Source organism: Pseudochaenichthys georgianus, unplaced genomic scaffold (genome assembly GCF_902827115.2).
Source record: "Pseudochaenichthys georgianus unplaced genomic scaffold, fPseGeo1.2 scaffold_577_arrow_ctg1, whole genome shotgun sequence".
NCBI classification, from domain to species: domain Eukaryota; kingdom Metazoa; phylum Chordata; class Actinopteri; order Perciformes; family Channichthyidae; genus Pseudochaenichthys; species Pseudochaenichthys georgianus.
Window position 1 is genome coordinate 135,044 of NW_027263136.1, and position 15,395 is coordinate 150,438.

Genomic DNA, 15,395 nt, shown 5'->3' on the forward strand with positions numbered 1-15,395 from the left:
GATCCTCACAGGACCAGAATACACGCACAGACTCATGGACTCCTGCCCATAAATAATACTTGATATGAAGCTAATTGGCGTGATATAGGCTACTCGTGAAATATAGCATTTAAAAGTTTAAGGGTAGAAAATACTTAATACTTAATAATTATGTAATATACAAAGCATAGGATCAGCTGATATATCAACAAACTGATATAGCACGGTTATAAGTTGAACTACCCAACAGTATTGATAAAACATGATAGATACTTGGTAGATAACACATTACAAGCCTTCTCGTTCTCACATTCATGTCTAACAAATGGATATACTGTAGTAATCAAAACAAATTGAGACGGGCCATTCGATTTCTATTATAAATACTTGTACCTGTTATTGATTCAAAAGTATTTTACATTCAGTCAGTAATCTGTGTATGTCTTCCAGTATTAATATTTACCAAATGATTAACCTGTGTCCCAGCAAGTGATGAGTTTTCTGTAGTTGAAAACATTGCATGTATATTGAGCATTTCTACAGCAGTTGGAAAAGGTTAATTGATATGGTATGACACTTTAAATGTTGACCTGCAGTTACCGTATATATTTAAAAGAGCTCAGATGTATATTGAAGGTAAATGTCATATTGTTGAGGTTTAGAAAGTGAGAACTGCTCTGAGAAAAGACATTGCAATGGTGAAGTCAATATGATCCTCAGACATTCATCACTCTGACATGAAAGAATTGAGTTCTGGTCTCCGTCAATGTGAAGCTGCAGCGACATCTGCTGGTGAGATATCACAAGTGCACCTGTTCAGGACCTTGAATTGGGATTTTTTGTTTCACAACTATGATGAAGTGTGAATTTCCATTCGCTGGTTTGGAGAACATATTGGTTTTCTAGGCCTTTGAGTATGAGTTTACATCTGGCTTTGTCTCTTTCATCAGGCGCTTGCCAAAACCAAGTTGCTTCGTCCTGTAAGAAGTGGATGAACGCCGCTTTAAATGTAAGTAACTAAAGATTTTCCTCACCAGTATTTCCCTTGACTTACAGCATGCTGTTTGTTGGAGAAGTACTCAGATATTGTACTTGAGTACAAGTTGAAGTACTCAGATCGTGTACTTGAGTAAAAGTAGAAGTACTCAGATCTTGTACTTGAGTAAAAGTAGAAGTACTCAGATCGTGTATGTGAGTAAAAGTAGAAGTACTCAGATCTTGTACTTGAGTAAAAGTAGAAGTACTCAGATCTTGTTCTTGAGTAAAAGTAGAAGTACTCAGATCTGGTACTTCAGTAAAAGTAGAAGTACTCAGATGTTGTACTTGAGTAAAAGTAGAAGTACTCAGATCGTGTACTTGAGTAAAAGTAGAAGTACTCAGATGTTGTACTTGAGTAAAAGTAGAAGTACTCAGATATTGTACTTGAGTAAAAGTAGAAGTACTCAGATTGTGTACTTGAGTAAAAGTTGAAGTACTCAGATGTTGTACTTGAGTAAAAGTAGAAGTACTCAGATCTTGTACTTAGTAAAAGTAGAAGTACCAGAGTGCAGAAATACTCTGTTACAGTAAAAGCATTCAAAATGTTCCTCAAGTGAAAGTAGAAAGTACTCTCATCTAAATATAGTGAAGTACTCAGATCTTGTTCTTGAGTAAAAGTAGAAGTACTCAGATCTGGTACTTCAGTAAAAGTAGAAGTACTCAGATGTTGTACTTGAGTAAAAGTAGAAGTACTCAGATCGTGTACTTGAGTAAAAGTAGAAGTACTCAGATGTTGTACTTGAGTAAAAGTAGAAGTACTCAGATATTGTACTTGAGTAAAAGTAGAAGTACTCAGATCTTGTACTTGAGTAAAAGTAGAAGTACTCAGATCTTGTACTTGAGTAAAAGTAGAAGTACTCAGATCTTGTACTTGATTAAAAGTAGAAGTACTCAGATCTTGTACTTGAGTAAAAGTAGAAGTAATCAGATGTTGTACTTGAGTAAAAGTAGAAGTACTCAGATCTTGTACTTGAGTAAAAGTAGAAGTACTCAGATCTTGTACTTGAGTAAAAGTAGAAGTACTCAGATCTTGTACTTGATTAAAAGTAGAAGTACTCAGATCTTGTACTTGAGTAAAAGTAGAAGTACTCAGATCTTGTACTTGATTAAAAGTAGAAGTACTCAGATCTTGTACTTGAGTAAAAGTAGAAGTAATCAGATATTGTTCTTGAGTAAAAATAGAAGTACTCAGATTGTGTACTTGAGTAGAAGTAGAAGTACCAGAGAGTAGGAATACTCTGTTTCAGTAAAAGTCCTGCATTCAAAATGTTCCTCAAGTGAAAGTAGAAAGTATTCTCATCTAAATATAGTGAAAGACAGTAAAAGTAGTCGTTGTGCAGATTGGTCCATTTCAGAATAATATATATGATGTGTTTTATAATGATTGATCATGAAAGTGTTCTCAGAGCTGGTGAAGGTGCAGCTAGTCTGAAGTACTTTGTAGACTGCAGGGTAGCTGGTGAAGGTGCAGCTAGTCTGAAGTACTTTGTAGACTGCAGGGTAGCTGGTGGAGGTGCAGCTAGTCTGAAGTACTTTGTAGACTGCAGGGTAGCTGGTGAAGGTGCAGCTAGTCTGAAGTACTTTGTAGACTGCAGGGTAGCTGGTGAAGGTGCAGCTAGTCTGAAGTACTTTGTAGACTGCAGGGTAGCTGGTGGAGGTGCAGCTAGTCTGAAGTACTTTGTAGACTGCAGGGTAGCTGGTGGAGGTGCAGCTAGTCTGAAGTACTTTGTAGACTGCAGGGTAGCTGGTGAAGGTGCAGCTAGTCTGAAGTACTTTGTAGACTGCAGGGTAGCTGGTGAAGGTGCAGCTAGTCTGAAGTACTTTGTAGACTGCAGGGTAGCTGGTGGATTCACTCCAGGTGGAACTAAAGTCTGATTCAACACTTGGTTAGATTTCACATCCTTCATCCAGATCTGTGAAGTAACTAAAGCACAGTTAGTAAAAGTACACCACTTACCTCTGAACTGTAGAGGAGTAGAAGTGCAAAGTAGCATTAGTACTTGAGTAAATGACCTGATGACGGGTCTTTCGTGTGTTATGTCTTTGTGTCCCTTGTGTCTCACACGTGAAGCGAGTGTATCAGACCCCCAGACAGCAGGTGTCCAGTAAATCTGTGTGAGAGTGGATTGTCTCCACAGTCTCCACGCTGGGAGTTTCACACCTCCAGTGTTCACTCTACCACGATCAGCAAATGGACGAACACCGCGTGTGTGTGCAGCTGCACGTGTGTGTTGACTCTGCAGCTGAACCCAAAGAGAGGTGCTAAAAGTGACACCTTGCACACACCCTGAGAAGATATCAGAGCTCATAACCAGGACACATACATGTACCTTTATATACATCACAGAGCTGGACACGGAGTAATAGGAATCATATTTATTGAAAAATAAATTACATGACCTTTACTTACATATTTACATTCATTTAAAGTCATTTCTGATGAACACAATGCCATATATCGGCTTGAATGCTACTAGTATTTAAAAAAATAGACTCTTGGCACAAGATTACTCACACACTGCACTTATCAGCGAGGGTTTTATCTGACAATACCATATCTTTATATTCAGCCCTTTGCACAATGAGTTCAACAGCGGGGCCTGGGTGATTCATGCGCGTGTGGGCGAGAAGTGAAAACTAGTATTTAACTACATTTTAAACGAGACTGCCTGCGGTCGAACTCGCTTCCTACTTGCATCGTGACTCAAGCAGTTATATTACTCTTTTTCTGAGTCGTTAAAATCAATATTTTATGAATCTGTTTAGACCAGCGCTCAATTCGGTCTAAAGTGATTCAATTTAAATGTTTTTTTAGTCGGGTTTTATTTGTTTTGAAATCTTATTTGACATCTTCCTATCGTTTGTATCTCATACACCAGGGGTGTCAAACTCATGGCCCGGGGGCCAAATCCGGCCCGCAACTTCATTTTATGTGGCCCGCAAGAGCTTGCAAAGAATATAATACGTTTATTATACGGTTACATGCTACTTTACAGTATATCTATATATATTCATTTTAATTAATTTCTCATTTTATAGTTATTTATCATTTTACATTTTTATCTTTGATTTATCCTTAATTGTATTAATCTGTGTGAATCTGTGCTGTGCTGTTTTTCAATCGTACCCTGTTGCTGTTAAACCACTGAACTTCCCCACGGGGATTAATAAAGCTCCATCTTATTTTACAGAAGCATGTTGCCCATAAACTACATGTCCCACAATGCATCTCATTTTGTGACATTCTCACTGAAGAGACTTGCAATTATTTGCCCTAGACTTCTGCTTTCAGACGTAGTTAATTATGAAGTTATTACCCTATCCGATAATAATCCAATGCAGAGGCAATAATATAATATAATACATTATTTCATATATATTATGTATTTATATATGTATATTTATATAGTTACAACCGGCCCTTTGAGTGCAACCATAATGCTAATGTGGCCCACGATGAAATTGAGTTTGACACCCCTGTCATACACTGTTGGAGCCATTGTCCTTGTGTTATTATTGTCTGAATGTCAGGCTTAATAATAATATAAATTAGATTATACTGTACTGTGAGTCACACTATGGTTTAAAATGTATTAATGTAAGGCTCACTTATTATTTGTTATATGTGCGTCAGTGTCACGTGCATGGCTATATGGTAGGTTGATAGGACACAGCTGGTGTTGATGAGACGGGAAAGTCTTTTGACCGTGTTCTTTTTGTTCTTTTGGAGACTGTTTATTTAGTATGAAGCAAAGACATGTGTCCTGCTGTTTCTATGCCGTCTGGACTGACGAATAAAGCTCATCTAACTCAACCACGATCTCAGCTAACTTGGTTGGGAACAAAGAGAGGCGCGTCAAAACCCACAACCCCGATAGAGGTGGCTATGACATGGTAGACAAGGATTACAACGCCACCACACACTGTAAAGATCATTTAAACAGAAGTAAGAGTAGTTTAAAGTACGTTAACCAATCTACATTTCTCCGTGATAAAGCCCTGCTGTTATTCAACTTCTTCCGTATAGTCATTGGTACTCGCTTTCCACAAAACTGTGTGTTTGTTTCTGCCTGCACACACACGTGTTGCAACTTCATATATTACTACTCTCCATCCACGACCCTACTGTGGGGTTCATTCAGACAGTTTGAAACGCGAGGGCCGTGATCTGCCCTCGCTCAAGGGAACACCTTGACTTGAGACCTCCCCCGTGATAAATACATGGAATTATAATGAAGCCAGCTGCAATGGATAATGTATCCACCAGGGGGCGCTGTGGGGTTCCACACTGGAGCTCATGTGAAGTAAAGTCAGATACAGTACGCTGGATGTACAGCGGAACTTTGTTCAGATCCATAAGTCACGGATATCATACTCTGTGCTAAATAAGAGACATGTAATCATTTACAAAACATCACCATGTTGTTATTTAACAAAATAATGTTGTTTAGTCGAAAAAAACGAACGGGAGGAAATGCAGCCCGGCTCTGGATTTGTAATCCTAATGTAATCTTCATCTTCACCACGATCATTTATGTTTACCGAATTGACATGAAATCACTGACACATATGAATATTCTGTATTTAACTTCATTAAGACGTTATTAACTAATCTCAGTCATTTCAGTCTGCATGTGTTTTGGTTGTGTGCATGTCCTATAACTTGACCTTTTTATAAATTAGGTATGGGTGTGTGTCACTCAAAGTCGCAGCCCAGCAGTTCTATTCTCATGGTGATGGAGGTCGTCCAGCTTCTGGGGATGACTCGGATGAAGCGGGAGAAAATAGGAGGGTAGATGTAGTTCTTCACGTGGTCGTGGTTATCTGAGTTCCCCAGAAAAGTCTGGATTTGGTTGGAGTAAAGAAAGACATTGTTATGGGAAGAAAGACATGGTTTGTGTAGCTCCAATAGAGCGGTGCAGGAACGAGTCCTAAAACCCGGAAGTGAGTCACCACTTCCTGTTCCCTCGTCTCAGAGCCAATGGGATCTCTCCAGGATGTTGGAAAATAGCTCCAAATAAGGTCTGTGGTTGAGACACGTTGAAGAGCCGGATCACGTTTTGTTCTACGACATTAAATCCATCAGCAGTGGTGATTTCTGAAGACTTTACGTGTCTGAAAAACGATGGTTGTTACCAAGTGGCTGAATAGGACTACAGAAGTCGTGGAGGCCGTTGAACGCCGAACACGTAAACACTCCTCTAAGTTAGTTTCTGTTCTGCTTGAAAGCAAGTCCCTGCCTCCTGCAGAGTGTTCAAACAAACGCTTCAACTCGTTCCATCTAGAATCTGTAGTTTGAATATGGATCTGAAGTCGGCGTGACGTTGAAGTCGTGCTGCTGGACTCGCCTGTAGTTCCTTGATAGCATTACGTTAGCATTTAGCTTCTGGCGATTAGATTTATGATTCGAACATTATAAAAGTAGGGTAGACACGTGGAGATTATCCGGCTGAACAAAACGTGCATTTATCAAACTGGTTCTTTCTCCACAGATCTTATTTCCAGCTATTTCCCAGAATCCTACGGAGAAATCCCGTTGCTCTTTTGTCGAGGGAACCAGCAGTTTACTTCAGGGTCGGCCTACAAAAAGACGTCATTACTGGACCGCTGTATTTCCTCAGGATTGTGTCTGTGCTCACCTTGTATGTGAGGGCCTCGTCGTCTGTGTACGGGGTCCAGTGTCTCCCGTTGTCACTGTACTGCAGAGAGTAGGAGATCACATACATCTCTGTCCCCAGAGATTTGGCTCCTTGCGTTACGATACCTGTGATCTTCTTCACCTGAGGCAGCTCCACCTGAAGCCACTGGTTCATGTTACTATACTGTGGAACAGAGAGAGGTAAGATATTAGTTGTACCTTGACATTTTGTAAGGGTTTTTTGAGGCTGTGGATGCATTTATTTTGATATTTCCTGACTGTATGAGGGTTTGTACCTTAGCCTGCCATGCATTGATGGTCCCTTGTTTGTCCAGACGTGCATACGCAGGTTTCCAGGAGGATCCAGAGTACCAGCTGGAGGCTTCAGAGCTGGCTGTGATACGACGGTCTTCTATCAAGCCGGCTCTTCATCCCCAGAGGCACCGAGCAGCCTGGGGATTAGAAATGTTACTGTTAGAAAGATCTCCCTGGTCCCCGGCTTGAGCTTCAACATCAGGATCCACGTGTATGTGATCCTCTCCAGAATGGAAGTAGTGCTCACATACAGAGCATCAACTAGTTCCTGAACAGTGTCCTTCACATGCTGACATCCAAGAGAGGGAGTTACACAGTCACAAGATGCAGGAATACCGGGTCTTAGGTAATCATACATTCTGTCATGTACAAAATCCTGAGTTTTTTCTCAAAAAGTAGGCTTTTTTTTGAAAATCTCTGACTTTCTCTCAAAATCTCAAAATTCTGACTTTTTCCTCAAAATTTTGACTTTCTCAAAATCTCTAAATTTGGACTTTCTCTCAAAATCTCACAATTCTGACTTTTTTCTCAACATTTCTAAATTCTGACTTTTTCTCACAATTCTGACTTTCTCTGAAAATCTCTAAATTCTGACTTTTTCTCTAAATTCTGACTTTCTCAAAATCTCTAAATGTGGACTTTTTCTCAAAATCTCAAAATCTGGAATTTTTCTCAAAATCTCCTCAAAATCTCACAATTCTGACTTTTTTCTTAAAATCTCTAAATGTGGACTTTTTCTCAAAATCTCAAAATCTGGACTTTTTCTCAAAATCTCTAAATTTGGACTTTCTCTCAAAATCTCCTCAAAATCTCACAATTCTGACTTTTTTCTCAACATTTCTAAATTCTGACTTTTTCTCACAATTCTGATTTTCTCTCAAAATCTCAAAATTCTGACTTTTTCCTCAAAATTCTGACTTTCTCAAAATCTCTAAATTTGGACTTTCTCTCAAAATCTCACAATTCTGACTTTTTTCTCAAAATCTCTAAATTTGGACTTTTTCTCAAAATCTCTAAATTTGGACTTTTTCTCAAAATCTCTAAATGTTGACTTTTTCTCAAAATCTCTAAATTTGGACTTTTTCTCAAAATCTCACACAGTCACAAGATGGAGGAGTAGAAAGCAGTATTCAATGTTTACTTCAGATCAGCTCCACATCAGAAATGAGCATGCTTGATGTCTCTCTCCATAGAGGCTGACTCATCATGTTAATCACATAACTATCACACATCACACATCCTGCCATGTTCACAGCTGCAGTTGGGATACCTCTGTTAGAATGTTACTCTCATGTTGGAGGAGGACATTCAGTGTTTTCCCAACAGTTATACGTATACAGCAAACCCAACTCAAGTACACATGCATTTTGGTGTCATTTACAGAACATATTTCTAATTGTTTATCATAGAATATACAAAACACGATCTTATTTTCCAATGTATCATGCTCAATCTGCACCAGATGGTGGATGTACAAATACTGCAAGATTACAAACATGTATTGCCCCCTAATTTTGCAAGGTAAATCTGCAGCTCATACTGGGCGTGCCTCCTGAATGTCATGCAATTGGGACAATACATTGTTTTTCCAACAATGCATCCAAACAAAAAAGAGCTAGTGATCCAGCTGGTGAACAATGCACACAATCAAGGGAAATAAATATTGATGTTTTCAAGAAAGAATTCAAAAATAATGTGGATTTAGCTTATTTCATCTGGCAGATATTCAGTCCATCTTACCGTCGAGCTCACAGCCGTAGAACTCCATGCGGACGGTGGCTGTGTTGAACCAGTTTATGGGATGGAGCCGAATGAAGCGACTGATCATAGGAGGGAAGAAGGTGTTTCCCTTAGTCACGTAGGCTTCCTCGTTGCCAGGGAACACCTAAGAGGAAGATATGTTTATAGAAAGAAGTCGATAGTGGTATCCAGAGGTGGGAAGTAGTGGAGTACACTACTGGAAGTACAGTAACTTCGTTACTGTACTTCAGTGCATGTTTCTGGTATCAGTACTTTAATACCTGTACTTTCTACTTCTTACATTTTAACTCAAATACCTGTACTTTCTACTTCTTACATTTTGAACTCAAATACCTGTACTTTCTACTTCTCACATGTTGAACCCAAATACCTGTACTTTCTACTTCTTACATTTTGAACTCAAATACCTGTACTTTCTACTTCTCACATGTTGAACTCAAATACCTGTACTTTCTACTTCTTACATTTTGAACTCAAATACCTGTACTTTCTACTTCTTACATGTTGAACTCAAATACCTGTACTTTCTACTTCTTACATTTTGAACTCAAATACCTGTACTTTCTACTTCTTACATGTTGAACACAAATACCTGTACTTTCTACTTCTTACATTTTGAACTCAAATACCTGTACTTTCTACTTCTTACATTTTGAACACAAATACCTGTACTTTCTACTTCTTACATGTTGAACACAAATACCTGTACTTTCTACTTCTTACATGTTGAACACAAATACCTGTACTTTCTACTTCTTACATGTTGAACACAAATACCTGTACTTTCTACTTCTTATATGTTGAACACAAATACCTGTACTTTCTACTTCTTACATGTTGAACACAAATACCTGTACTTTCTACTTCTTACATGTTGAACACAAATACCTGTACTTTCTACTTCTTACATGTTGAACTCAAATACCTGTACTTTCTACTTCTTACATGTTGAACCCAAATACCTGTACTTTCTACTTCTTCACATGTTGAACACAAATACCTGTACTTTCTACTTCTCACATGTTGAACACAAATACCTGTACTTTCTACTTCTTACATGTTGAACTCAAATACCTGTACTTTCTACTTCTTACATGTTGAACACAAATACCTGTACTTTCTACTTCTTACATGTTGAACTCAAATACCTGTACTTTCTACTTCTCACATGTTGAACTCAAATACCTGTACTTTCTACTTCTTACATGTTGAACCCAAATACCTGTACTTTCTACTTCTTACATGTTGAACTCAAATACCTGTACTTTCTACTTCTTACATGTTGAACCCAAATACCTGTACTTTCTACTTCTTACATGTTGAACTCAAATACCTGTACTTTCTACTTCTTACATGTTGAACTCAAATACCTGTACTTTCTACTTCTTCACATGTTGAACTCAAATACCTGTACTTTCTACTTCTTACATGTTGAACTCAAATACCTGTACTTTCTACTTCTTACATGTTGAACTCAAATACCTGTACTTTCTACTTCTCACATGTTGAACCCAAATACCTGTACTTTCTACTTCTTACATGTTGAACTCAAATACCTGTACTTTCTACTTCTTACATGTTGAACACAAATACCTGTACTTTCTACTTCTTACATGTTGAACTGAAATACCTGTACTTTCTACTTCGCTCATGTTGAACACAAATACCTGTACTTTCTACTTCTTACATGTTGAACTCAAATACCTGTACTTTCTACTTCGCTCATGTTGAACACAAATACCTGTACTTTCTACTTCTCTCATGTTGAACTCAAATACCTGTACTTTCTACTTCTTACATGTTGAACACAAATACCTGTACTTTCTACTTCTTACATGTTGAACTCAAATACCTGTACTTTCTACTTCTTACATGTTGAACTCAAATACCTGTACTTTCTACTTCTCTACATGTTGAACTCAAATACCTGTACTTTCTACTTCTTACATGTTGAACACAAATACCTGTACTTTCTACTTCTTACATGTTGAACTCAAATACCTGTACTTTCTACTTCTTACATGTTGAACTCAAATACCTGTACTTTCTACTTCTCACATGTTGAACACAAATACCTGTACTTTCTACTTCTTACATGTTGAACACAAATACCTGTACTTTCTACTTCTTACATGTTGAACTCAAATACCTGTACTTTCTACTTCTTACATGTTGAACCCAAATACCTGTACTTTCTACTTCTCTACATGTTGAACACAAATACCTGTACTTTCTACTTCTTACATGTTGAACACAAATACCTGTACTTTCTACTTCTTACATGTTGAACTCAAATACCTGTACTTTCTACTTCTTACATGTTGAACACAAATACCTGTACTTTCTACTTCTTACATGTTGAACTCAAATACCTGTACTTTCTACTTCTCACATGTTGAACTCAAATACCTGTACTTTCTACTTCTTACATGTTGAACCCAAATACCTGTACTTTCTACTTCTTACATGTTGAACTCAAATACCTGTACTTTCTACTTCTTACATGTTGAACCCAAATACCTGTACTTTCTACTTCTTACATGTTGAACTCAAATACCTGTACTTTCTACTTCTTACATGTTGAACTCAAATACCTGTACTTTCTACTTCTCACATGTTGAACCCAAATACCTGTACTTTCTACTTCTTACATGTTGAACTCAAATACCTGTACTTTCTACTTCTTACATGTTGAACTCAAATACCTGTACTTTCTACTTCTCACATGTTGAACCCAAATACCTGTACTTTCTACTTCTTACATGTTGAACTCAAATACCTGTACTTTCTACTTCTTACATGTTGAACTGAAATACCTGTATTTTCTACTTCTCATCATGTTGAACACAAATACCTGTACTTTCTACTTCTTACATGTTGAACATCAAATACCTGTACTTTCTACTTCTTACATGTTGAACCCAAATACCTGTACTTTCTACTTCTCTACATGTTGAACCCAAATACCTGTACTTTCTACTTCTTACATGTTGAACCCAAATATCTGTACTTTCTACTTCGCTACATGTTGAACACAAATACCTGTACTTTCTACTTCTTACATGTTGAACTCAAATACCTGTACTTTCTACTTCTTACATGTTGAACCCAAATACCTGTACTTTCTACTTCTCACATGTTGAACCCAAATACCTGTACTTTCTACTTCTTACATGTTGAACACAAATACCTGTACTTTCTACTTCTTACATGTTGAACCCAAATACCTGTACTTTCTACTTCTTACATGTTGAACCCAAATATCTGTACTTTCTACTTCGCTCATGTTGAACACAAATACCTGTACTTTCTACTTCTTACATGTTGAACTCAAATACCTTGTACTTTCTACTTCTCTCATTTCCCAAACAGCTGGTTCCTTTAGTCTGAATGTGTGTTGGTGCGTGGTCATTATTCTTTAGAGTCACTGCGTGCCTATTGGTTGGAACACGATCCGTGTATCCATCACTTCCTGGTCTTCTCTAAAGAAGAGGGACCAATGGAAACGTTGTCATGTTGCCGTGGAAACATTCATTAGCTAACAATGACATTATTGTTCTATTAATATAAAGGGAGGTCAGGTACTCTTTAAAGCAGCTGCTAGTTATGGGTACTTTTTACTGAAGTACACTTCAAAGCCTCTTTACTTTGACTTGAGTAAAGATGTTTAGTCAGTACTTCTACTTTCACCAGAGTATTTTTAAACACGAGTATCTGTACTTCTACTTGAGTAAAGGATGTGTGTACTTCTACTTGAGTAAAGGATGTGTGTACTTCTACTTGAGTAAAGGATGTGTGTACTTCTACTTGAGTAAAGGATGTGTGTACTTCTACTTGAGTAAAGGATGTGTGTACTTCTACTCGAGTAAAGGATGTGTGTACTTCTACTTGAGTAAAGGATGTGTGTACTTCTACTTGAGTAAAGGATGTGTGTACTTCTACTCGAGTAAAGGATGTGTGTACTTCTACTCGAGTAAAGGATGTGTGTACTTCTACTTGAGTAAAGGATGTGTGTACTTCTACTTGAGTAAAGGATGTGTGTACTTCTACTTGAGTAAAGGATGTGTGTACTTCTACTTGAGTAAAGGATGTGTGTACTTCTACTCGAGTAAAGGATGTGTGTACTTCTACTCGAGTAAAGGATGTGTGTACTTCTACTTGAGTAAAGGATGTGTGTACTTCTACTTGAGTAAAGGATGTGTGTACTTCTACTTGAGTAAAGGATGTGTGTACTTCTACTTGAGTAAAGGATGTGTGTACTTCTACTTGAGTAAAGGATGTGTGTACTCTGCATCTCTGGTGGTCACACAGTAACATCCTAGTGTGTAGCATTGACAGAAAGACCTCCCACCTTCCGGAGGTCCCTGCTGTCGCCCTTATAGAAGATCCACTTCTTGCGGTCGGTGCTGTATGAGATGGAGTACTTTGTCACAAACTGGGGTTGCAACATCTGCTTTGCTCCCTGCGTGGCGATCTGACTGATAACAACGGGCCGCTGGAAGTCCACCTGGACAGAGGGACGGTTGCATCACATGTTAGGAAAGTGCACACATGTGAACAAAGACACACACAACGTACGCAACACGCACCTGGATCCAGCTCATGTTCTGCTCCGTGCTCCATGCGTTGTATTTCCCGCCATTGTTCAATCGGGCAAGACTTGGCTCCCAGTATCCTTCAAAGCAAGTGGAGTCATTTTCATTTCACTAGCTTCATATTTGTACAGCAATTTTATAATATCAAAAGTATTTGTCTTTGAAGAACCAATGTGATGTGTGCAGACAGTATGGCGATGTTTACCTCGGGTATTGATCGCTGTTATCTGGCTGTCCTTCACACTGCCTGACTCCAAACCCAGGGCACGATGGCAATCTTAGAGGAAACATACAAGCACTATTTTAATATCAAAACACCATTACGGGATGTTTAAAGGCAGCAGGTTTTTATTCCAGTTGCTTGTACCGTCATCCAGAACCAGAAAGAGGGTCTGCATGCCCTTCTGTTGGATGAAACCAATCTCCGTCTCCAGCTGCCACAGGCCCGGTTTGGACGGGTACATCTCCAGAGTGGCAAAGCTTCCTGGAGAGACAGAACGGAACAACAAGGGTCATGATCTGTTTATTTTCTAATACTCACAGTTTCCTGCTTCACTTTGAAAGGTACCGTCTCATGTCTGTATTTGATTCTCTGTGTTTTCCCTCCTCTCTGATTGGCTGATTGTTTATCACATCCGTTCTCAAGCTGTGTGTTGTCTCGTGGTTACCCCTCACTGGAAAGAACGCTGCTCCAAAATCAAGTAAAAGAATAATGAAAACAAGGCGTTTCGCTTTTAATAAGTAAAGAAATCTGCCAATAGAACAAGGGAAGTGTCGCTTGGTTAGATCTCGTTAAATAAGACGGGATATTTAGATCAGAGATCTTAATGAGCTGGGGAAACTTATGTTGAACTATATCTTACCAGGATCAGTACATGTACAAAATAAGCCTGAATGCTCTGACGTTAGTTCCAATAAGAATTTGTTTTAGTTTTTTAAATCAAGTAAGATTTATTTGTTAAAACAAGATTAAAGAACTTGTTTCATTTGACATACAACTCAAAATAAGATGTTTTCAAGAGTCTTGAAGATGCATTGTCTAAAGACCCTATATCTCACTGCATTGTTACCTCTTCCGTTATCGCGTCTTATGTCGAGTGTGAAGACGTATTCGGACGAGAAATGAGACGAATATACTTGGCAAGATTTTGAGTTTTTACAGTGCTGTGTATTTCCCCCGTGTTCCTTGTTAGTTTGTCGTTGTTTTTCCCGTGGTTTGGTCCTTGATGTCCCGGGTCTGCCCTCCGGTGTCCTCAGAGTCTTCCTGGCTTCATTTAGTTTTGTTGCTACTTTTCCTTTTGTTAATCGTCCCTGCTTGCACCGTTTTTTGTAAGTACAGCTTTCATTTTAATAAAGCTAGCTTGTTGTTCCTTTCCTTATATCTGCCTCCCCTGTTTGTACTCGATTTGGCTCTGTAGTACTCTTGCCAAACCTGTTGGTAGTTACTCAAAAAAAGTAATCCCTTACTTTACTTAGTTACTCACTGCTGAAAGTAATTAGTTACACTACTTTTGGATTACTCTGTAAAATCACCTGAAAAAGGGACGTTAGATTTATTTATTATTATCTTCCCGTTATGCAGATAGTGATAGTCGAAGACCGTAAAAGTAACGCAAGTAACGAGCTAATTTCGTGCTGAGTAACTGTAACGGCCCGTCCACACTACAGCGTCGACAGCTTCAATCTGCCCCTTCACTTTCAATGGGGTGACGTCACGTTGCCTCGCTTTTTCGCCGAACTGAATTGTGGGTAGCAGAGCGGTCGGAGTAGCCAGCGCCAGCCAATCAAATCCCATTTCTGAAAATCTGACAGCTCAAGCCGTAGCCAATCACACCGCGTCTAAGCTGGGAGAGATATCCCGCCGTTCATTTCTATATTTCAAAAAAAGTCGGAAGAGAAACTAACTATCGCCGTAGCAATCACCCGGTTTTGTATGACCAGACCCTCTTCACCTACCGGGATACAAACCGGAGGAACCAGCATGGAGGGAGGTGGCAGAGACAGTGGGGGAAACTGGTAGGTTTCGCCTGTTTGGGGAGTTTATATATATATATATATATATATTATAT

General features: G+C 38.7%; 1 protein-coding gene across 1 annotated transcript; it reads right to left on the bottom strand.

Moving 5' to 3' along the window:
* Positions 1 to 3,378: 3,378 nt before the first annotated feature.
* Positions 3,379 to 13,843, bottom strand: LOC117443292 (venom prothrombin activator pseutarin-C non-catalytic subunit-like). Its single transcript, XM_034079258.2, is given in 9 exon segments — positions 3,379 to 5,860; positions 6,657 to 6,839; positions 6,952 to 7,077; positions 7,079 to 7,107; positions 8,711 to 8,855; positions 13,083 to 13,238; positions 13,321 to 13,406; positions 13,532 to 13,603; positions 13,694 to 13,843. Coding segments are annotated over 9 exon segments (1,041 nt in total). The 5' UTR covers positions 13,791 to 13,843; the 3' UTR covers positions 3,379 to 5,713.
* Positions 13,844 to 15,395: the final 1,552 nt, after the last annotated feature.